Raw genomic sequence first — 23,186 nt, forward strand, 5'->3', positions numbered from 1 at the left:
TTGTCAATGTCACTGAACTGTGCATGTAGAAATTTTTGAAACAGTGTATCTTTGGCTATGTGTATTTTCACCAAAAAAATGGTTGAGAAGTTAGAGGGTTGACATGTTGTGGGGTGGTTAACCAATGTCATAAAAGAACATGTGTACTACTGTTTCATGAGAAACTATTTGTTCTGTAAGTCTTCACCTGAAGTACAATAAAAAAAAAAAAATTGGAAAAAAAAATACAGTTTCTCTAGAAATAAATACTTTTAGTTAGGTTACTTCTTTTTTCGGTATCTTTTAATTTTCCATAGTTAAGTATCTGTTTGGAGCTGGGCACTCAACATAAATCACTTCATTTAAACTTCACAGCAATCTTATGAAGTAGGATATTGTCATCCCATTTATGGATGAGAGGGCAGAGGCTGAAAGAAGTTAATTAACTTGACTAAGGCCACATTGGTAGTAAGGGGAAAGCTCCAAAATTCTAGACAAATATATCTGACTCTAAAATAATAGTCTTAACTATAATTCTACGCTAAGAAATGGTTGTAGTTCTTGCGCCTTGTGTAACCAGACAGGTCCAGGTCTGCTTGGTGCAGCTACAAAGACACAAAGCTGTTGAAAGTGAAAGAAGAAGCTTTGTTTAGTTGGCTAAGTAAAGGAGCACACCAGGACTTGGGTCGTCAAGGTGGCTCCCTGCGCAATGGCTCAGGGGGTTTATATGGGTAAAGTAAGTTAGGGTTGGGGTCTTCAGAAATGCCTTAAGGCGAAGTCAGCTTGCTGATTGGCTTGGCCCGAAAAGACATTCCTGCAGTGGTCCAGTCTTCTGCGCCTGCTCAGTCTGTAAGGGGGGCCACAAAGATGGCATTTTGCCCAGGTCCGGGGCATAGACGGGGTGTGTGTTTTTCAGCCTCTGATGTCAGTAGGTCATCTAAAGGACACGATTGCTGGTACTGCACATGCCAAATGGACCAGATCTGGTTCTTGCCAGTTTTAGCTGGTCCTTCAACCCCAGTCTCTTGTTTTTCTCAACTGAACCAGAAACAGGGGACATATCTAATAAAGAGATAGCTTAAAGACAGGGAGTTAGTTCCTATATCACTTAAGATGGAGGGCACAACCCCTTGCCTATCCAAGATGGCAGGTGTGTTGCCAGTGTCACTTGGACTAAAAATGAAAATGATTAGATCAAACTAAATTTGGACTAAGCTTTTGAGTATGTAGGAATAGTTAATTGAAATTAAACAAAAATATTATGCAACCTTAATATTTTCAAAGTCAATTTATGTGGTCTCATGGAGACCCAGAAAGATCTGATTCATTGCTCGTAAGCTATCTGCATGAACATGGATATTTAAAGTAAAAAAACAAAAATTTTAATGGAGTCCAGTTTACCTGTATTCATATAGAAAAACCTCCCCAAAACATATAGTACCAGAAAAACAACAGGTTAAAATGAATGTGAAATAGTGTTCATGTTCTTTCTCTTCTGGAACCCTCTTCCTTCTCTAATTTTTAGTAGTGAATAAAACCATTAAAAGGCTTCTTAGGAGGAGCAACTCTGAAAGAGTTGCTTTCAGTATTGTCACTTTTTCATTTGCTTAGGCTTCAGTCTACTCCAGTTCTACATTTTGAGGTGTTAAAGCTTGGAAGAAAACAACAAATTCAAGGATAAAGTTTTTATTTCTATTTTTTAGTGTTTGATAGGGGATTGGTTTGGTGAGAGGGGAAATACTGCAATTTCTTTTTTTCTATAAGATTTTCCAATTTTCATTTTGGTCATTCACGTTAGTACAATTCAGTATGTATAGTCCAGTAACTCTTGTTCCTGGTATCACGCTTCTCACTCAGTAAATTACACTTTGGTAAATTCAGCTCATTTCAGCACCTTCTTGATGATTCTCCTGTGACCTTATTTCATGATTTCTTCTGTAGCATTTTCTTTTCCGTATCTCTGTCTTCACAAATTTACTTTTATACGTGAATACATCTAGATATTCACCAACACAGTCATACAGTTTGTTCTTAGTCATATTGGAGTCCTTTGTTTAGGTTTAGAAACTATATTCATTGCTTCTGTATTGGATTGCCACAGCTGTTGCTGTTGCTACATGTGACTCTGCTCAGATAATTCTGGATCACCTCAGAAACATACAAAGAAGGATTTTTCTTCTGTGAATTTCCTCCATCTCTCTCCACTCTCCCAGTAGATTTCTTTCTTTGAATTTCATTGTCCTTCCTATGCAGAGTCCTTTTCAGTTTTCATTCGAACTCCCATTTTCTTTGGACCTTAGTTATGCATGATTTCCTGTCCTTCCTCTCCAGAAAATCTTAGTTACCATATACCTGTTCCCACACCCTAAACTGTAGCTGTGTTGATTCAGAACTATTGCAGTCTGTAGAATCTTCAATCTTTGCATATACCAACATAATCCCTATAATCAGCACCATGGACAGAGGTGCTTGAAGAGATTAATGGGTTTAGAAGACAAAAGAACTGGCCTAAATTTAGTCATAATGTTAAAACCAAACATACATCTCATTTTGTGAAATATGAAAAACTAGTTTTTCTCTGGAGTTATGACTTCACTTCGTATACTGTGTTAAAGTACTGACAAAGAAAAAAGGCAACTTTTGGTTAAGTCTTTAAGAAGAGAATTGAAACACAATCATGGAATTTTAAAGCAGAGGGGACCTTAGGGATTATCTAGTCCTATTCCCTTGTTTTATAGGTGATGGAGTTAAATGACTTATCCAAAGCCACCCAACTCATTCATTTTAGAACTTGGGTACTGGTAAGAGACGGGTAGCTTCTCCACTAAAGGTCACAGAGTAAGTGTTTCAAACAAAACAGTTAATTTAAGAACATCTACCTCCTTTTCTTGAAGTCATCAAGAAAAGAAATCCATCTCTCTCAGTGAAACACAGTCTTTGTAGGTGGTTGAGAGGAACCTCATTTCTTTATCTCAGGTAGCAAGTGAGAGGACTTTCTCCCCATCCCTGGTAAGATGCTCTCTAACCATTTATATATACATGACAATCATAAATCATTGCTATTAAGAAGGGAATTACACAATCTGTGCTTAATGTATAGACCAACGTTCCCAAGTTCTTGGAAAGAATTAGTGGCTCCAAGTGCCTAACCCACACTGAATGTTAGACTTAGTCATTATGAGTAGCCCACCACCAAATTTCATTTTGGAAAACTAAAACATAAGGCTTTATAATTAATCTTGCAGCAGTAGGGGGAGAAAGTCCAAAATAATATATCAATATGAGCTTCTGAAAAGTACTAAAGTGGGAATGAATAATGGTTATATATTACTCTTTATGAATTTTTAAAGACTTAGCCATCAGCAGTATTAAAGACCTATGCTCCCCCCGTCCCTTCCCTCAAATAAGGTTATGATGTCACTGACATACTGCCAGAAGACATTAGAGTTTTAAGTTGCTTTTCCAGGAGGAGTAGTGAAGTGTATGACTAGCACAGAGAACCCCACTTGTAACCAACCAGTGCATACTTGCAAGATGGCTGTCTGAGGTCAGGGTATGGTCTATGGCCGTGAAATGGAGCAAAGCCAATTAAGCCATATGTGGATCAAGCCTGTGACCTTGACCTCATTAGCACTGTGCTCTGCTCAGCTCAACTAACTGGCCCCAGATGGTTAAGCTTAATGCAGCATTTTGTATACAAGTACCCTAAGAGCACAATCAGGCCAATCCAAATTTTTGAACTAAGCACTTTTTATGTCTGGCCCCTAAATGAATGACATACAAAAGAGCTTGATGTTTTTCTTCTTTCTGATGGTTACGGAAGAATGGTTGAATTTTCCTCTAGACTTCTTGAAACTCAATACCTCTTTTGGGCTGTTCCCTCTCTCCTCTCTTTAATTATGAGAGTAGTTGTAAAGTGCGATATCCTGACCTTGCTTGCTTTGGCAAGTTTAATAAGCCATTGTGGTAGAAACAAGGTATTGCCAGAGGCCACTAGAATTCATTTGTTATTTTCTCTGTATTCTGCAGGGTTCTTCCTCTAACACACATGTTGACAGCCTGAGAACTCTCAGAAAATTTTTTATGCATTCAAAAAAAAAAAAAAACCCAACTTTGATGACCCCTTGCTTGGGAAGAGATAGCACCTTCCGTTTTATTCTTCTCTTCTTAGAGATTATTTTTAGAGTAATCATTTTCAAATTGACTCACTCCATTAAAAATATTTCATGATCACCAACAATAAGACACTCTGTGGGTAATAAGAAGACTGTAAGTTATGTTATACTTAATGGTATATTTAAAAATATTATAGTCTAGTTGGCAATGTATGTGTGGATACACACACATATCTACACACACATATATACCACATTAAAGATTAACTGATAATGTAGTTAATATATACTGGGAAATTATTGTTATTAAAAAGGGAATTACACCATCTGTATATTCATTTATAGACCAAGGTAGGGTATACTATGAGCCTTATGAGTGTATGAATCATTAAATTGGTCAATTTAAGTTAAGAAGAGGTTCATTTCAGCAATATAAGTCTTTTTTATATTTTACAGTGATAATTTTCAACATAAAAAACAAAAAAATTTGGCCAACTTTGAGGATTAGAGGACACTGGGCTCTGGTGTGCTTAAGTTCCTAATAAGAAGAGACTTTTCAAGCTTTTACTTCTGCTACTCCTCCATCTCTTATTACTGAGCTTACTGCCTTCTTCCCTTTAAAAGGAGAATGTTTCCTGCCATGAGAGTGAAAATCACCGGCCTGGATCCACACCAGCAGTACTACATAGCGATGGACATTGTGCCAGTGGACAATAAAAGATACAGGTAATGATGACCATGGGATGTGGAATTGTGGGCATCATCAGCATTCCAAGAGGGTTCTTTAAATTTATTAGATTAAGCATTTTCACAGTGCACTGTAAATGGAACAAAGAATGGTGGATATGCCAATGGCCTGTGGCAGAGTACCAGGCAGGAAGCAGTAGTCAGAGGTAGGAAATTAGGGCTCAGTAATGGTTTGGTCTGGAATCCTCCCTATGTCTTCAGAGAGAGTAGTCTTTTATAGTGTCTCCCAGAAAAGTAAAAACTGAGTGGATCTTAAGTCTGAAATGAATTCAGTTAACTTTAAAAGGGATTAAGAAATTAAATTACTGAGTTTATGAATGCTAAATGAGTTGGAATGATTTATTTTGGAGACAGAAAGGACAAGGGAAGAAGTGTAGTAGATTTAGTCATATATTTGATGGATTACCTTGTGGAGGATGTAGAGGAAGAATAGAGTTGGGTAGGGCCTCAAGATGATCATCTAATTAGAGAGAATTATCGTTCATTAATATGAGTTGTGAGTGAGTTTGTTAAATAACTTTCCCTCAAAGTCATTGAAAGACTACAAAGTCTCCATGTCTCTTGGGTGGCTTATTCATAGCTCCTTTCAGAAACAAGTAGTAGCTTAATGGATCTTTGAGATCTCAGTTAAATCAGTGACTCATGGCTCATTTTTGAAAGATCTAAAGTTTGAGACCTCAGCCAAAAACCCATACATTTAGAGGTGAGAGATGAATGAGGAAGGCCAGGACTTGTACGGTAGCTAGGAGAGCTGGCCAAGAAAAAAGTAGTCTGGATTGTAAGACTTAGGAGAAGGGATATTCAGATCTGTTTTAGAGGATCTTGGGAGTTGTAATTTGGACTGAGTGCTTCTGTTTGCCAGGGTCAAGGTCCCACATGGTCCTTTAGAATGGAGAAACAGGGAAGTGACAGATCCATGGAGAAAGCTATCTGGAACTATATGGCAATTGGCAGAGTCTGGTAAACTGACTGCTTTGCTACCAAGAATATCTCATTTCCAGTACCTTGTGGGAAAATAATGTGGCAGATGATGAAGTTCATCAAAGAGAACACTAACTGGGAAGATTTGTTGGTCTTTCTGGGAATGACTGCACTAAAGCAAAGGCCCTTCATTCTCATAGAAATGCCTCAGAATTCAGATTCTTACAGCAAATAGTTAACAAGTGAGAGACTTGGAGGGTCTCTGCACATGGCTGTGTTTTACAAGACAATATGGGAGAAGTTTTTAATAAGGAACAAAGTCTTGAACAAGTGACCAAGGGATTATATGGTTTGAAAGGTGAAAGGCTGCAGTAAAATGCCTTTTCCATTGCTAGACACGTGGGTTCAGATGCCTGCATGCACACAGCGGTGTGTGGCAAGGAGAGGAAAAAGAAAGAAAGGGGCTGTGAGAAAGTCTTCCTCATGAGAGCTGTATCTTTGATCATTAACCACAACACTTCTCTGCTCTCCCCCAACCCACCTGTTCCTTCATTTCCATCTCTATCTCATTTTCCCTGGTTATCTCCCATTCTCTTTTGCTCCTTTGCATTCTCTGTTTCACCCTATTACTTCTGTTCTTGGTATCTGTTCTTGTCCTTCCTTTCTCTTATCTCTACTTGTTCCCTGGGCTTCTAACCCCTCTTTGAATCTGTCTCTGAATTCTCCTCTCTACCTCTCTATCTCAGATATGTGTATCACAGCTCCAAGTGGATGGTGGCAGGCAATGCTGATTCCCCTGTGCCCCCAAGAGTTTATATCCACCCTGATTCTCTAGCTTCTGGAGACACCTGGATGAGACAGGTGGTCAGTTTTGACAAACTCAAGCTGACCAACAATGAATTGGATGATCAAGGACACGTGAGTCAAAGAATCTTATCTCTCCTTTCTTACCTCTTTCCCTTTTTTACTCTAGAAATGACTAGTCCAAGGATTTTTCAGACACACAATATACGACTCTCAATGCCATTTTAAGTCTTAAGACTGGGCATAAAAGTTTTTTTTTTTGTCCTCTTCTGAAATTTAATTTATTGCAAATCCAACATTTAGCAAACATCTACTATACATCAGACAAATGTTGTATCAGACAAAGTCCTTATGCTACAGAGACTTACAGTTCAGTTGGGGAGGCAAGAGAGAAAGATGTGACAAATTAAACAACAGTAAAAGAAATTACAGCATTCGGTAGAATAACTTAAAAGACAATAACCTAAGGGAAGCATCTGAGGTGACAATTTTGGCTGATTGGTCAAGGAATTTATGAATTTATGAGAAACAACTAGGTCTTAAGGCTTCCCAGGTATAATTGGAACAGTGAATGTTACTAGTTTATTTTTGACAGGAAAATATGTAGAGTTTTCACTGAATGCCAGGATCCATACTGAGTGCTATGAGAAGACTGAAAAGTAGCTAAAACTATGGTTTCTATCTTCAAGGAAATGACAATTTTCTGAGGGAGAGGACACACGTATACATTCATTCTCATATGACTTAAAAGAACTTCCAGAAACACAAGCAGTGCCAAACAATAACATGTAGTATTTAAAGACAGCATGAGCCCATGCTGAAAATTTGAAGTCGGAGCAAACGACTTGTCACATGTACGAGGTTCTGAGACCTTTTAGTGGAGTGTTGTCCACGGAAAACAGAATAGCCATTTAGCATTTGTCCAATCAAAGCAAACATATTACGTCCACCACCCATGGTTAAGATGCCTGCTCTATGGTTCCATCCAACGCTATCCAGTTACTAATCCTTTCTGCCATGGGCGTGTACAAGTGGTCCTTGGGTGGTGCAAACAGTTAAGTACCTGACTACTAGCAGAAAGCCTGGCAGTTTGAGCCCAACCAGAGGAGCCTCAGAAGACAAGCCTGGAGATCTGCTTCCAAAAGATCACAGCCTTAAAAACCCTATGGAGCGCATTTCTATTCTGACACATGTGGGGTCACCATGAGTCAGAATTGACTCGCTGGCAAACAACAACAACAAATGGGCATGTACACTGATTTCAAGTTTCCTGTGCATCCCATTTCCAACCTGTGCTCTTCCCATAGTGCTTCTATCTTCTGATTTATTTTGCACATGGGCTTGAAGAGACTTAAGGACCTTCAGGCCAGCCTTGGTATAATATTTCCCCCTCTCATTTCAGATAATTCTGCACTCTATGCACAAATACCAGCCTCGAGTTCACGTGATTCGCAAGGACTTCAGCAGCGACCTTTCGCCCACCAAGCCTGTCCCCGCTGGGGACGGGGTGAAAACTTTCAACTTTCCTGAGACTGTGTTCACCACAGTCACGGCCTATCAGAATCAGCAGGTAAGAGACTGCCGTGGGAGTCTTCTGCTTTGCATCTGCTTTTGAAAGAGTCTACACTTGCTTTCGGTAAGAAATTCTTAGTCCTTCTGCATGGCACTGAGGAGCTGGAATGTGAGACACCAGGCTTGCAGTGCACATAGGGTATTGGTGATGACAACCCTGTAATGCCTAGTAGCAGCTGGGATAGTCTAGATTTAGCTCAGAGACAAGATCTTTGACCAAGAGGACCAAACCTCCTAAGTTATTTTCATGTTTCTCTCTACTTGTACCTGTGTTAACAATCTCTACTATATCCAGGCAAACTTCTCTTTATTTGGGGTTCCTTTGTAAGTACTGAGGATTAATTCATACTTCTCCTTTTTCTGTAGTTTTCTGTGACTCCTTCCACCATGCCACATGAAACTCATCAAGAGTCTCAAACTCCATTTAAGACTCACCATTTCCATTTACACTTTCAGATTAAATTTACCTCACCTGATCACCAGCCACACCTAAAATCTGTGCGTTTTTACGTCTGTGATATTTTCATTCATTCATTCATCCCACAAATATTTATTAAGGATTTACTATGTTCAGGCTTAGTAGAGAAATGGAACTGATTAAAACTCATTTCTTCCTTAACAAAAAGGAGTCTTAGCAGAGCAAAAGACACATAAATATGTAATGATAATACAGTGGAATAATTCAATGACACAGATGTGGACAGGGTGTTTCTTGGTTTGCGGAATGAAGGAAGTTTTCCTGGAAGAGTTGAAGCTTTACTTGACATTGAGACACACATATGAATTAGCCAGTGGGGGAGGTGTATGGGTGGGGAGAGGTGGAGGGAAAGGCCAGGTCTGGAATTATTGTGGGTATTCTAAACAATGGTGTTTAGAATGGAGTTTTGCAAAGAGTGACTGGATGGATTTACTACTGGTCTCATTCTATGCAATTCCCTAAAAGTTGCCTGTGAATCCCAATTTTGCAAATTATATTGTATTTCATCTTTCCATAAACTGCCTAATTAATAGGGTTCTGCTGTGAATTCTTTTCAGGAAAAAATTAAGAGTGTTTGTTTTCTGCTTATTCTGCTTGAAAACTGCATACTTTTATTTGGGGGTTGCTTTAGGCAAAATGAACGTACAGTATTATATACAATACCTTTTGCGTTGGCTGCTCTACTTTTCAACCAGTGCTCTGACAATGAAAGCAATAGAAGAAAAACGTTCATTTACTAAATATTTATCAGCTGCTTACTGTGTGCCAGAGGGAGAAGGTGAGTTATATAATCTTTGGTTCATATGTGAAGGGTATTTCTGTCTTTTATGGTGCATCTGGACAAGATTCCTTAGTTGCTCTTTACCTTCAGAGGCATATGATATACAAAAACCCGTTAGTCCAATAAATGTTAGACACTATCTGATAGTCAGAGCCCTGGTGGTACAGTGGTTAACAGCTTGGCCGCTAACCAAAAGGTCAGTAGTTTGAATCCACCAGCCACTCCTTGGAAACCCTATGGTGCAGTTCTACTCTGTCCTATAGGGTTGCTATAAGTCAGAATTGACTCAACGGCAAAGGGTTTATCTGGTTGTCAGACTTTCTCAGCAGCTGTAAAGTTTCTCAACTCTAGGTTTCTGAGTAGATTCCATATTTGATCTAAAGTAGAGGAAGAGCTTTAGTTTGTTTTGGGCACTGTTTAAAAACTCCTGAACCCTCCAAGACTCCTTGGATAATAAAATTGCAGAAGCCATGGAGGGTCCCTATAGAAAACTTGAGTAGTCAAGATTTTTCAAGCTCTGATCATGTATAGCAGCAACATAGATACAGTCTTTGGAGCTACACCTTGGTATTAGCTCTGATTCAGAAGAGGGGGAGTAAGCCCTTTGGATAATGGATAACTGATTAGACTTTCCCAAGACTACTTAAGTCACTGTTTTTAATCATAGATTTCCCATGAAGGCAGAGACATGGTGATAAGTATTCCAACTTTAGAATTTAGTTTGTAGAACAAACTAGAACACAACCCTATGTGTACTAGAACACTGAGCATTCTACTGCCTCATTAAGATCAGTTCTAGAGGCCAGGAGAGCAAATATTGTAACCAAAGCTTCGAACTAGTTCTTTATGGTTCGACCCCCTGCTGAGAATTTGCATTTCCATTGCAGATATACTGAATCAGAATCTACATATTAACACCATACCCATTGTTGATGAGTTGATTCTGACTCCTAGCGACCGTAAAGGACAGAATAAAACTGCCTCATAGGGTTTCCAAGGCTGTAAATCTTTACAGAGGACTGCCACATCTTTCCTGGGTTTGACTCCCTGCTGAGAATTTGCATTTCCACCCCCAGATATACTGAATCAGAATCTATATTCTGGGGATTAGTTTCTAATTCATATATCTGGGGGGTAGAAATGCAAATTCTCAGCAGGGGGTTGACCCGGAAAATTTGAAGCCTTGATTGTAACCCAAGTTGTAACTAGAAAGCCTTGATTGTAAACCCAAGTTGTGACTAGAAAGACTTGATTGTGTAACCCAAGTTGTAACTAGAAAGCTGCAACTTACATTCACAATAAAAGAGGACCAAATATGGGTATCTGAAATCCCTTTTACCTCCTCTGCCTCCCCTCATATTCAGTGTTCCTGCTTCTGAGTACATTCTACCCAAGTAAACGTTTTGTCTACGTCTGGGCTGGAGTGGGGGCAGTGGTGGTTTGGTGGGGGCGGGATACCATGGCTAAGACCATGGAATTTGGCAGCAGACATACCTGGCTTTATTTCTGACCTTTCCACTGACAAGCTGTGTGACTTTGAGCAAGTTTCTGAACCCCTTTCAACTTGTGTTTCCTGATCTGAAAATGTACCTCATAGAGTTGCGAGGATTCAATGAGGGGGCATGTATAAATCCACTGACACAATAAAATCAAGAGCATTGCCGTCGAGTGGATTCCAACTCATAGTGACCCTACAGGACAGAGTAGAACTGCCCCATAGTGTTTCCAAGGAGTTGCTGGTGGATGCGAACTGCCAGCCTTTTGGTTAGCAGCCGTAGCTCTTAACCACTGCGCCACCAGGGCTCCCCACTGACACAATACTGGCATGCAGTTTATAGTAGTCAGCCTACATTGTTCCAAGGCTGGGTCTGAACAGGCATGCAGGAGAGTGGGGAGTAGAGGCTATTTCACAGAATAAATTGCTCATTAAGGAAAAAGTAGAATGTCGGGACCTGGAGGAGCTGCATTGGCTCTTGAAGGGATTAGAATCAATAGGTAACTGCTTTGATCTCTCTGTCCTCATGTCCTGTTGGTGAATTCATGATGTGCTGACATTCAAAATAAGTAAGTCATACTCATTTCCTCCCATTTTGAGATCAAGATAACAGCTTTCGCCTATTTAACAAGCCTCCAATCCCTATATAAATCAACAAGCATAATAGTTTAACATTCCCTTTGACTGTGTAGATATGACCTAATATAATACAGTGCCTTTTAATAATGGAAAATAACCTCAGGTCTTTCCCTCTGGGAATCTTGAAGGCTGCATTCTGCAGGTCAGAATCAGTACCTGACAATTTTCAGACTTGTCATGAAGATTCCAGATACTATAAATTTTTCTCTTTTGTGAACTGTAGTCATCTATTATTGTGTTTTTATTTCCCTAGACATTCTACAATTAGAACAATCAATATTTTATAACAAAATTCTTTACACATCTTTTTTATTTTAAGGGAAATTTAGGAGACCTATGAGAAAGTAAAGAGGAAAATAGTCAATGGTTGTTCCTCAGTGTTCTCAGGAACTTGTTTGGAGGAACACATGTGGGAAGGACAAGAGAGGGAATGGAATTGAGCTGAAATGTTACCCAGTCTTCCTAAGGAAAGTCAGTGTTTTTTCCACAGTCACCAATGGACTAGACATTTGGAGACCTGTGTTTTAGTCTTAAATTTTCCACTACCTACCTCTGTCATTGTTGTTTTTGTGAGGTGCCATCGAGTCAGTTCCAACTCATAGCGAACCTATATACAACAGAACAAAATACTGCCCGGTCCTATGCCATCTTCACAATCATTGCTATGTTTGAGCCCATTGTTGTAGCCACTGTGTGAGTCCATCTCATTGAAGGTCTTCCTCTCTTTCGCTGATCCTCTACTTTACCAAGCATGATGTCCTTCTCCAGGGTCTAGTCCTTCCTGATAACACGTCCTAAGTGCATGAGACAGTCTCGCCATCCTCACTTCTAAGGAGCATTCTTGCTGTACTTCTTCCGAGACAGATTTGTTTGTTCTTCTGGCAGTCTATGGTATAGTCACTATTCTTCACCAACACCATAATTCACAGGCATCAATTCCTCTTTGGTCTTCTTTATTCATTGTGTAGCTTTTGCATGCATATGAGGCAATTGAAAACACCATGGCATGGCTCAGACGCACCTTAGTCCTCCAAGTGACATTGTTGCTTTTTAATACTTTAAATGAGTCTTTTGCAGCAGATTTACCCAGTGCAATATGTCATTTAATTTCTTGACTGCTGCTGCCGTGGGCATTGATTGTGGATGAAATTAAAACGAAATCCTTGACAATATTTTCTCTGTTTATCATGATGTTGCTGATTGGTCCAGTTGTGAGAATTTTTGTTTTCTTCGTGTTGAGGTATAATCCATATGCAAGGCTGTAGTCTTTGATCTTCATCGATAAGAGCTTCAAGTCCTCTTCGCTTTCTGCAAGCTTGTGTCATCTGCATATCGCCAGTTGTTATTGAATCTTCCTCTAATCCTGATGTCATGTTCTTCATATAGCCCAGCTTCTCAGTTTATTTGCTCAGCATACAGAATGAATAAGTATGGTGAAAGGATACAGCCCTGATGCACACCTTTCCTAATTTTAAACCACACAGTATTCCCTTGTTCTGTTTGAATGACTGCCTCTTGGTCTAGGTACAGGTTCCTCATGAGCACAATTAAGTGTTCTGGAACTCCCATTCTTTGCAATGTTATCCATAATTTATTATGATCCACACAGTCGAATGTCTTTGCATAGTCAGTAAAACACAAGTAAACATCTTTCTGATATTCTCTTTTTTCAGCCAAGATCCATCTGACGTCAGCAATGATATCCCTCATTCCATGTCCTCTTCTGAATCCAGCTTGAATTTCTGGCAGTTCCCTGTCGATGTACGGCTGCAACCATTTTTTGAATGATCTTCAGCAAAATTTTACTTGCATGTAATATTAATAATATTGTTGGATAATTTCCATGTTTTGTTGGATCACCTTTCTTTGTAATGGGCACAAATATGGATCTCGTCCAGTCAGTTGGCCAGGTAGCTATCTTCCAAATTTTTTGTCAGAGATGAGTGAGCACCTACAGTGCTGCATCTGTTTGTTGGAACATCTGAATTGGTATTCCGTCAGTTCCTGGAACCTTGCTTTTCACCAATGCCTTCAGTGCAACTTGGACTTTTTCCTTCAAAATCATTGGTTCTTGATCATATGCTCCCTCCTGAAATGGTTGAACGTTGACCAATTCTTTTTGGTACAGTGACTCTATGTATTCCTTCCATCTTCTTTTGATGCCTCCTGCGCCGTTAAATATTGCCCATAGAATCCTTCAAAATTACAACTTGAGGCTTGAAATTTTTCTTCAGTTCTTTCAACTTGAGAAATGCTGAGCATATTCTTTCCTCTTCATTTTCTAACTCCAGGTCTTTGCACATTTCATTATAATATTTTATTTTGTCTTCTCTAGCTGCCTTTTGCAATCTCCTGTTTAGCTCTTTTACTTCATTTCTTCCATTCAATTTAGCTGCTCTACCTCCAAGAGCAAGTTTCAGAGTCTCTTCTGACATCCATTTTGACCTTTTCTTTCTTTCCTTTCTTTTTAATGAGCTTTTTCTTTCTTCATATATGATGTCCTTGATGTCATCCCACAACTTGTCATTAGTGTTCAATGTGTCAAATCTATTTTTGAGATTGTCTCTAAATTCAGGTGGGATACACTCGATGTTGTATTTTGGCTCTCGTTTTAATTTTCTTTAGTTTCATCTTGAACTTGCATATGAGCAATTGATGGTCTGTTCTTCTGTCATCCCCTGGCCTTGTTCTGATTGATGATACTGAGGTTTTCCATCATCTCTTTCCACAGATGTAGCCAATTTGATTCCTGTATATTCCATCCGGTGAGGTCCATGTGTGTAGTGGCTGTTCATGTTGTTGAAAACAAGTATTTGCAATGAAGAAGTCTCTGGTCTTGCAATATTCTGTCATGTGATCTCCAGCATTGTTTCTATCACCAAGGCCATATTTTCCAACTACTGTACGTTCTTCTTCATTTCCAACTTTCTTATTCCAATCACAAGTAATTATCAATGCATCTTGATTGCATGTTTGATCAATTTCAGATCAGTCTGCAGAAGTTGGTAAAAATCTTCAGTTTCTTCAACTTTGGCATTAGTGGTTGGCGAGTAAATTTGAATAACAGTCATATTAACTGGTTTTCCTTGTAGGTGTATGAATATTATCCTATCAATGACAGCGTTGTATTTCAGGATAGATCTTGAGATGTTCTTTTTGACGATGAATGCAATGCCATTCCTCTTTAATTTGTCATTTGCAATATAGTAGACTATATGATTGTCTGATTCAAATGGCCAGTACCAGTCCATTTCAGCTCATTAATGCCTTGGATATTGATCTTTATGTGTTCCATTTCATTTTTGACAACTTCCAGTTTTCTTAGTTCATACTTTGTACATTCCATGTTCCAGTTATTTATGGATGTTTGCAGCTGTTTCTTCTCATTTTGAGTCATGCCATGTCAGCAAATGTAGGTCCAGAAAGCTTGACTGCATCCGAGTCATTAAGGTCAACTCTGCTTAAGGAGACAGCACTTCCCCAGTAGTATTTTGAGTGCCTTCCAACCTGAGGGACTCATCTTCTGGCACTATACTAGACAATGTTCTACTGCTATTTATAAGGTTTTCATTGACCAGTTTTTTTCAGAAGTAGACCGCCAGGTTTTTCTTCCTAGTCTTAGTCTGAAATCTCGCTGAAAACTGTCCACAATGGGTGATCCTGCTGGTATTTGAAATACTGGTGGCATAGCTTCTAGCATCGGAGCAACATGCAAGCTACCACAGTATGACAAACTGATAAGTGAGTGGTGGTACTTGTGTTACTCTGAGCAAATTACTATGTTTTCCTGGGTTTCAATTTCTTCTTCTAGAAAATGAGGAGTTGGCCTGTGCTTTACCACATCTTTTCTAGCTTGGGAATTTTGATTTCTCCTTTTTTATTTTTCTGCATCTGTTTCATGAGGATTGGGGCAATTTATTGTCATGAAACGGGCAATTGACACAAAACTTTTCAGTATGAAAATTATTAAAGTGTTCATCTTTGTACTTTTTTTATACCCACAATATTGAAGACCAGTACATTTTTAGTAAGTCCACACTTGAAAAGTGGGAGCCTGGTGTTTTGTTGCTGACAAGTAAAATATTCCCAAATTTACTATTCATTTAGGACTGCTTCTATTCCTCCCCATTGTTAAAGCCTGTGCTTCCTACTAAATCCCATTTTGTCACCCAGGCAGGCGCCTTCAGCATATCACTCCACCTCTGTATTCTCATTTGCAAACTAATGGTTTGGCCTGGATCAGTGCTTCCCAGTCACCAGTCCATGGGAAAGTTTTTTTATGGTACAGTGAAAAATGAAAAAAAAAAAAAAAGGATACTGTAGGGATTTTTTATAGATCTAAACATATTGAATTTAATAAACTGTACATACATAGATGGATAGCTACCTTCAAGTCAACTCTGACTCATGGTGACCTTGCGTGCAACAGAACAAAATGTTACCTGGTCCTGCATCATCCCGAGGATGATTGCTGGCATGTTCAAGTCCATCATTGTGGCTATTGTGCCAATCTATTTAACTGAGGGTCTCGCTTGCCCTCTCTTTCACCAAACATGATGTCCTCTTCCAGTGATTGATACCTCCTCATGATTTGTCCAAAACAAATGAGTCAGATAATGTTCTGTTGTTATCCATAAAGTTTTAATTGGCTAATTTTTGGATGTAGATTGGCAGGCTTTTCTTCCTAGTCTGTCTTAGTCTGGATACTCCACTGAAACCTGTCCACCATGGGTAACCCAGCTGGTATTGAAATATCAGTGGCATAGCTTCTGGCATCACAGCAACACACAAGCCACCACAGTATGATAAACTGACAGATGAGTAGTGGTTAATAGGCTGTACATTATTCTATTTTGTTCTTCTTACTGTTTTGATACCAAAATATAATTTATTTTATGAACTGATGATTTTATGAACTGATGATAGATAACTCTCTTCACTTGGTAGAATAAAAATTGGGATATCAGTGTTGATCCTTCACATGTTGTGGGAAGATTAGAATTGACCCATGAAATCCTGAAGCCCAGAAACCACTAACTAAGATGGACTTTTCCATCTTTATAATTCTAAGATATCTGTGTTTGTCTCACAATGCATAGCACTGAAAATATGCCAGGTGAATGAGTGACTGATTGAATGAATGACTAGCCAACACATCTCTACTACCAGTTTCCTTATATATCTGTGGTTTTGCTTCTTTGAATATAAGTAGTAGTGAAGTGTGAAGAAAGCATTTCTATTTTAGTGGGATATTTTATGCTTTTCTTTCCTCTTCCCCATTCCTCCTCCTACCCTTCCTGACTTACCCATAGACTCCCAGGGCTGATTGCATAGTGAAGTTATTATTACTATTATTTGCTCTTGCAGTGCCAACTTGGCAGGTCTATGGCAGAGAGAAACTTATGCCATGCCCAGAATCTCATTGTGGAGAATAAGGTGGTAGTGGGAACAAAGGTGACTTTACACTCTATGTTTTTTCTTGGAAGAAGCCGATGTGCACATATCCTTATGCAATTAGCAGGAAATTTCCACTGCAAAGTCTTTGTTATCTTTAAGGCAAAAAGACTGCTTCCAAATTGGAGACTAAATTTCAAAAGACAAAACTCTGTTCTCCCTGGGTAACATACTCCCATTTCTTGATGAGAATTTGCTATGTGGACCAGATAGGAAGTCTGAAACCTCAGCCTGGTTTTTATAAGCAAATCCAACAGGATTTCTGAGCCACTCATTATACTCTAAACTATCGAGCCAGTTTTGCTGTAACTTTACAATCAAATCAGTGTGCAGAATATTTCTTTTCATACAGGCTAGGTCTTTTTTTAAAAAAAATCTCAGTGGAAAACCTTCCAAGAAATGTGGTAAAAAATAAAAACAACCAAGAGTACATTAATAAGGGAAGGCCCTTTCAGCCTTGGTATTGTGAAGTCATACTCGGAATATTCAAGTTTCATTTCCTTTGTAGGTTGTCCTATTTATGTCTTCACTGTGCATTGTGAGGTATACTTCATTTATTAACTGCCTGTTTATTATTTGGCTAAAAAGTCAGTGAAAATGATTAAAATTAATTGTGGCAAGTCAGCAACCACCCCCTCGTGTGCCCCAGTCTTCAATAACTCAGGCTACGTACATCAGTATAAGGTCATGGAAATAAAGTCATTGTAGAAAAATGCTTCCACAACCTCCGAATTTTCCACGTCTCCTCGTTATCACCGGACCAAGTTGAAGCATGACTGCTGTAAAATAGCTTTAGCTGCACAGAAAGTTACTAATAGACCTTCTTCTGACTGGAAGGGCATTTAAAACTTTAGTCTGTAATGTCTGCAGGGAAAGCAAATAGGATGAAGAGAGTTGTTTGGTCTGGTTTCTCTAAGGCTTGTCATGGCTTTGGGACTGGTGATCCCTGGTTCCTACATTATATATCATTCATTTTACATTTAAAATGTACTGACAGTGGCTGCCATGATGGGCTCAAAGACAGGAACGATTTTGAGGATGGCACAGGACCCGGTAATGTTCCTTTCTGTTAAATGTAAGCTGGCTATGAATTGGAGCCTATTCGATGGCACCTAACATCAACAACATAGACACGGTTCCTGCCAGTAATCCAGGGGGAGAGAGAGATAGTAAACTAGTAAACAAAGAAATAAATGTGTAATTACCAGTTGGGTTAAGAGCAAAGATGGAAGTAAATAGGGCGCAGTTAAAGAGAGTCACAGAGGTTGTGGAAGCATTTTTCTACACTGATTTTATTTCCATGGCCTTATACTGATTTATGTAGTCTGACATAAATGTAGGAGAGATGATCAGGGAAGACCTGTCTCAAGGAGTCAGCTGTGTGAAGAGCATTCTTGTCTGGGGTGCAGAGCAAGTGTGAAGGGCTTGAGCAGGGAAGGAGCTTGGCATATTCCAGAATTGGAAGCAGCTCAATTTGGGTGGAACCTGTGGATCAGGGGTAGAGGAGTGTGGGTAGGTTGGAGAGCTAGACAGGAGCCAGGATATGCTGATTCTCTAAGGTCTCATAAGAAGTTTGGGTTGAATTTTGAATGCAGTGGTAGCCATGGAAGAGAATGACATGATTCAATTATGTGTTAACAAAGATCACTTTGTAAAGAAGAGACTGGACAGAGACAAAAGTGGAAACAGGTAGTGGCATCACTAGGGTTGGTGTCACCGAGTGCGGTAACTCATGGTGTCACCCCCCCCACCAATAGACCTCCTCCCTTACTAGACCATATAGAATCCTTAGTAATGAAACATAGCATTTTTCCTACTTCATGTTTTAAACTGTCAGTTTCTCTATTTAGTTATCAAAGAGTTACAGAATCAATAATTGTTATACATGTAAGTTTATTATCAATTTTAATCATAGGATAATATGTGTTAAATACAGTTGTAAATTGCTTAAATGTAATATTTCTTAGATATATGAATACTAAAACAAAATGTTTTGTAAATTCTTTCTACATTGAATTACAACATTGTTAGTTACAACATTGTTAGTTACAATGTTGTTAGTAACTGTGAGGAAGCCTTTTTTGATTTTTGTCCTTTTCCTTTAATTACTACTGCATTCTCAAAACAGTTATTGATATAGGTTCACAAATGCTAATCAGCACAACATTGTAGCTAAAATAGCAGAAATTTTGACAAAGTCAGCAACTATAAAAACACCGGCGGTAACTAAAACGACAGCCCATGCTTGTAGCGTATGCAGACGAAACCCCGTGATTTGAAGCATCATTGTAATTGGGTAATAATGACAGCTCTGACCTGAGCGCACTAGAAGGTTCAAAAAGTAAATTAGCATAGAGTTTTATTTTTTTATTTTAATTTTTTATTTTTTCCCATACAAAAATTTATACATACATTGTTTTGTGACTCTGATTGCTCTTCCCATACTGTGACAGCACATTCCCCCTTTCCATCCCTGATTCCCCATGTCCATTCAACCAGCTCTTAACCCTCTCTGCCTTCCCATCTCACTTCCGGACAGAAGCTGCCCCTTTAGTCTCTCGTATCTACTTGAGCTAAGAGGCACACTCCTCATGAGTATCACTTTATGTCCCACAGTCCAGTCCAATCCCTGTCTGAAGAGTTGGCCTCAGAAATTGTTTTAGTGCTGGGCTGATAGGGAATCCAGAGGCCATGCTTTCCAGGGTTCCTCCAGTCTCAATCAGACCATTAAGTCTGGTCTTCTTACTAGAATTTGAGTTCTGCACCCCACCTTTTTGCTGCTCCATCGGGGACTCTGTTGTGTTCTCTGTCAGGGCGGTCATTGGTGGTAGCCGGGCACCATCTAGTTCTTCTGGTTAGCATAGAGTTTTAGCCTTGTAGGTAGGTATATTAACATATGTAAGCTGGGCTTATGAAAAATATTTTTGTTGTTATAACTAATTATAGGAATATTTTTATAAAAAATAATAAATTTCTGCTGAAACACTGCACAAAAGTTTTATAGGCAGTCATTTTAGTGTCACCTCCTTTGACATTGTCACCCAGTGTGGTCTGCACCCCTTGTGCCCCCTAGTGATACCATTGGAAGGAGGGAGATCAGTTTGGAGGCCGTTTAGAGTAGTTTAGTCAAGAGATAATGGTGGGGAAGAAAAGAAAAAGAAAAAAAGAGATAATGGTGGTCTGGACTGAGGAGGGGTGGTGGAGATAGACAGCCATATTTGAGTGTAACTGATAGACACAATTATCGAATAGGGTTGAACATTAACTCTGCAAGTGTGCTCTGTTTGTGTGTATACATATATATACCAGTTGCCGTTGAATCGATTCTAACTCATGGCGACTCCATGTGTGTCAGAGTAGAACTGTGCTCTGTAGGGTTTTCAATGGCTGATTTTTTGGAAGTAGATCACCAAGCCTTTTTTCTGAGGCACCTCTGGGTGAACTTGAACTGCCAACCTTTTGGTTAGCAGTCAAGTGTGTTAACCATTTTACACCACCCAGGGTCTCTTTCTTTCTCTATGTATATGTATATATTCTCCACCCACTTATATCTGAGCTAATTTTTCTAAAAAGTCCTGGCCCCTGTCTTGGGGTAAGGTAGGAGGAAATGTAAACTTTCCAGTTCTATTTGAGGTTAGCTGTTCCTCCATGTAGCTCAATGTATTTTGGGGAAATGTTTAATTTTTGTTTCTTTCCCCTGAAATTCTCCCCCTCCCCCTGCTCCATACCAGACGGTCTCTAGATGTAGGGTGCATGTGCACAGCAGGGGTGACAGGGTTTATAAGTCCTCACTATGGCCGGATATGGAGCCTCAGGTCTGCCTGTGAGTCCCTGTGCTGTTGTCTGAGTCCTCGTGGGCCTCTGCTGTGGGGCATCTGGTCTGTTCTGATCTTTGGGTCCCTTGTGTGAATGCTGGAGCCTGCTGATTTGTGCTTTGTTTTCTTACCTCACTCAAGGCCTTGTGGGTCTCCCTTCCTGGTTCAGCCTCACCTCCAGTCTCATCCACATCCTCTGACTCCGCATTAGGCTGTAGAACCTCTGTGTCAGGGACACCCTGCTGTCCCTGTCATGACATGGGAGGACTTCTGAGTCCCCTACCTCCCACAGAAGAGCCACAAGAGGTCTGGAGATGCTAACACAGCTCTCTTTTTGCTTAATAATCAGACCAGGTGGCATGTTTACTTTGATGCAGCCACCCCATATATATGGAGGTCACCCTGCCAGTTTTCTCTGCCCTCTGCTGCCCACCTCCAGCCCTGCCAGCATTTTGGTCTGAACAGGGTTGCTAAGGCATATGTAAGTCTAACTATTTGCTTCCCCATTGTCTCCTCTTTTCTTATACTCCATTGGGGTGGAAGGGAAGGGTTCTCTACTTCTATCTTTTTAACCTTATATTTTATCCTCATATCGTCGTCTTCCATAGGGCTGCAAGACTTATGGCCCAGCTGTCCATTGCATTCCTTTCTATATATACTACCAGGCTGGCTCCTGGTATGGAAGCCATGGGACTATTAGAAACTAAAGATTACTGGGGTTGAAAACACAGTGGTTTACCCTGCCAAAATATTGTACCCATTACTCTTGGCTTTTGTAGACATAGCCAAAGCTGTCACCACAAGCATTGACTAGGATCATAATTTGGTTTCTATAGCTAAAATTGCTCTCTCTGCCTATATTGTTGTTGTTGTATGCCACTGAGTCAATTCTGACTCATAGTCAACTCATAGTGATCCTATATGACAGAGCAGAACTGCCCCATAGAGTTTCCTAGGCTGTAATCTTTCTGGTTGCAGACTGCTAGGTCTTTTCTCCCGCGGAACCACTGGTGGGTTGCAACTGCTGACCTTTCGGTTAGTGTCCACTGTGACACTAGGGCTCTTTTCTCTTCCTATAGGGTAATCTAAATGCCTTGATGTGGTCTCAGGCCAGCCTCTCTAGCCTTGCCTCTCACTGTACCTGTTCTCCTGCCCTATGCTGTAGTCAAATTGGACTACTCAGTGTTTCTTGAATTATGCTTCATTTTTCCTCACTTTGATGCTCTGGCTTACATAGGTCTTTCTTGTGAAATGCTTCCCTTGTTCCTTTCTTCCCTTCTTGCATTTTTTATGTATTAAAATCCTACACATCCTTGAAGACCTTACTCTCATGCTACATCCAACGTAAACCTCAGATTCCTTTAATGTGGAGTAATTGCTGTTTCTTCTACACTCTCACGGAATTTTGTCTTTAATGTGACCCTTATCACTTTCTGTTTTATATTGTAATTATTAGTGGATATGTCTGCTTTTTATCTTCTAGATTATAAGCTCCTTGAGGGAAAAAACTGACTATATACACCTGTATACTGACTATTCTCAGTTCTGTGTCACCTGTGTTGCCTGTCACATTGCTTTGCGCACAAAAAGCACTTGATAATAAATAGAGTGGCACAACCACACTTTTCATAAAACTCTCTAAATCTCACATTGAACACTTTGAAACAAGTGTGGAGGTGTATTTTTTTTTTTTACATTAGATGGCATTTGTCCATTAAATTTCTATGCAAGGCCCCTTGGCCTGGGATCCAGTGAGCTGTGAGAAACAGGTTTTCAACCACTTCTCCTAGGCCCATGAAATAGAAAGTCATTATATTTACAGAGGTCTGTGGAGGCCCCCCAAACATGGCAGCACAATTATATATCAGAAACCCCTATCATAAATGAGTCAGACAGGATAAGCCAACTTGAAAGAGAAAATAAAATATTATAACCCCGACTTGAAAAGAAAATATGGCGTGTGGTTTATTGCTGTGGATTATGGAGGAAGAAAGACTTGAATTTAAGTAAAACAGGAAAGCAGTGACACTTTTTAAACTCAATACAGTATTCACGTGGCAGACACTGGACTTTAAAAAGCCAAACCTTCAGGCTCCTGCTCTGGTCTATAAAATGTATGTAAAGTCGCTTTTGCTACATTATTAGTGTGCCATTCTGGAGGCGAGGAATGTTTTGGGAGAAAAATAACCTTGAAGCCAGAGTCTTTCTTTCAAGTCAGAGTCTGTTTGTCAGAATCTCACATTGCATTTTAAAGACTTTTAAAGACTGTGGCTTTGGGAAATTCCACTGTGAGGAAGTGAGATGGAAGAGGGACTTGGAAAGATTTGCAGTATAGGGAACAACTTTAGCTGTCCTCATGCTAAGTTCTGCAATTATCAGAAATATG

The 23,186-nt window shown here is 39.6% G+C and overlaps 1 protein-coding gene across 1 annotated transcript in view; it reads left to right on the forward strand.

Annotated features, from left to right (window-relative positions):
- The window catches only part of TBX15 (T-box transcription factor 15), a 139,352-nt gene that overhangs the window by 66,506 nt on the left and 49,660 nt on the right, over positions 1–23,186 (forward strand). The window contains exons 3-5 of the mRNA XM_004380342.1: positions 4,719–4,820; positions 6,509–6,680; positions 7,969–8,136. Of these exons, the coding sequence (XP_004380399.1) occupies positions 4,719–4,820; positions 6,509–6,680; positions 7,969–8,136 (442 nt within the window). The remainder of the gene's footprint in view (positions 1–4,718; positions 4,821–6,508; positions 6,681–7,968; positions 8,137–23,186) is intronic.

The sequence above is a fragment of the Trichechus manatus genome, unplaced genomic scaffold, assembly GCF_000243295.1.
Source record: "Trichechus manatus latirostris isolate Lorelei unplaced genomic scaffold, TriManLat1.0 scaffold00073, whole genome shotgun sequence".
NCBI lineage: Eukaryota > Metazoa > Chordata > Mammalia > Sirenia > Trichechidae > Trichechus > Trichechus manatus.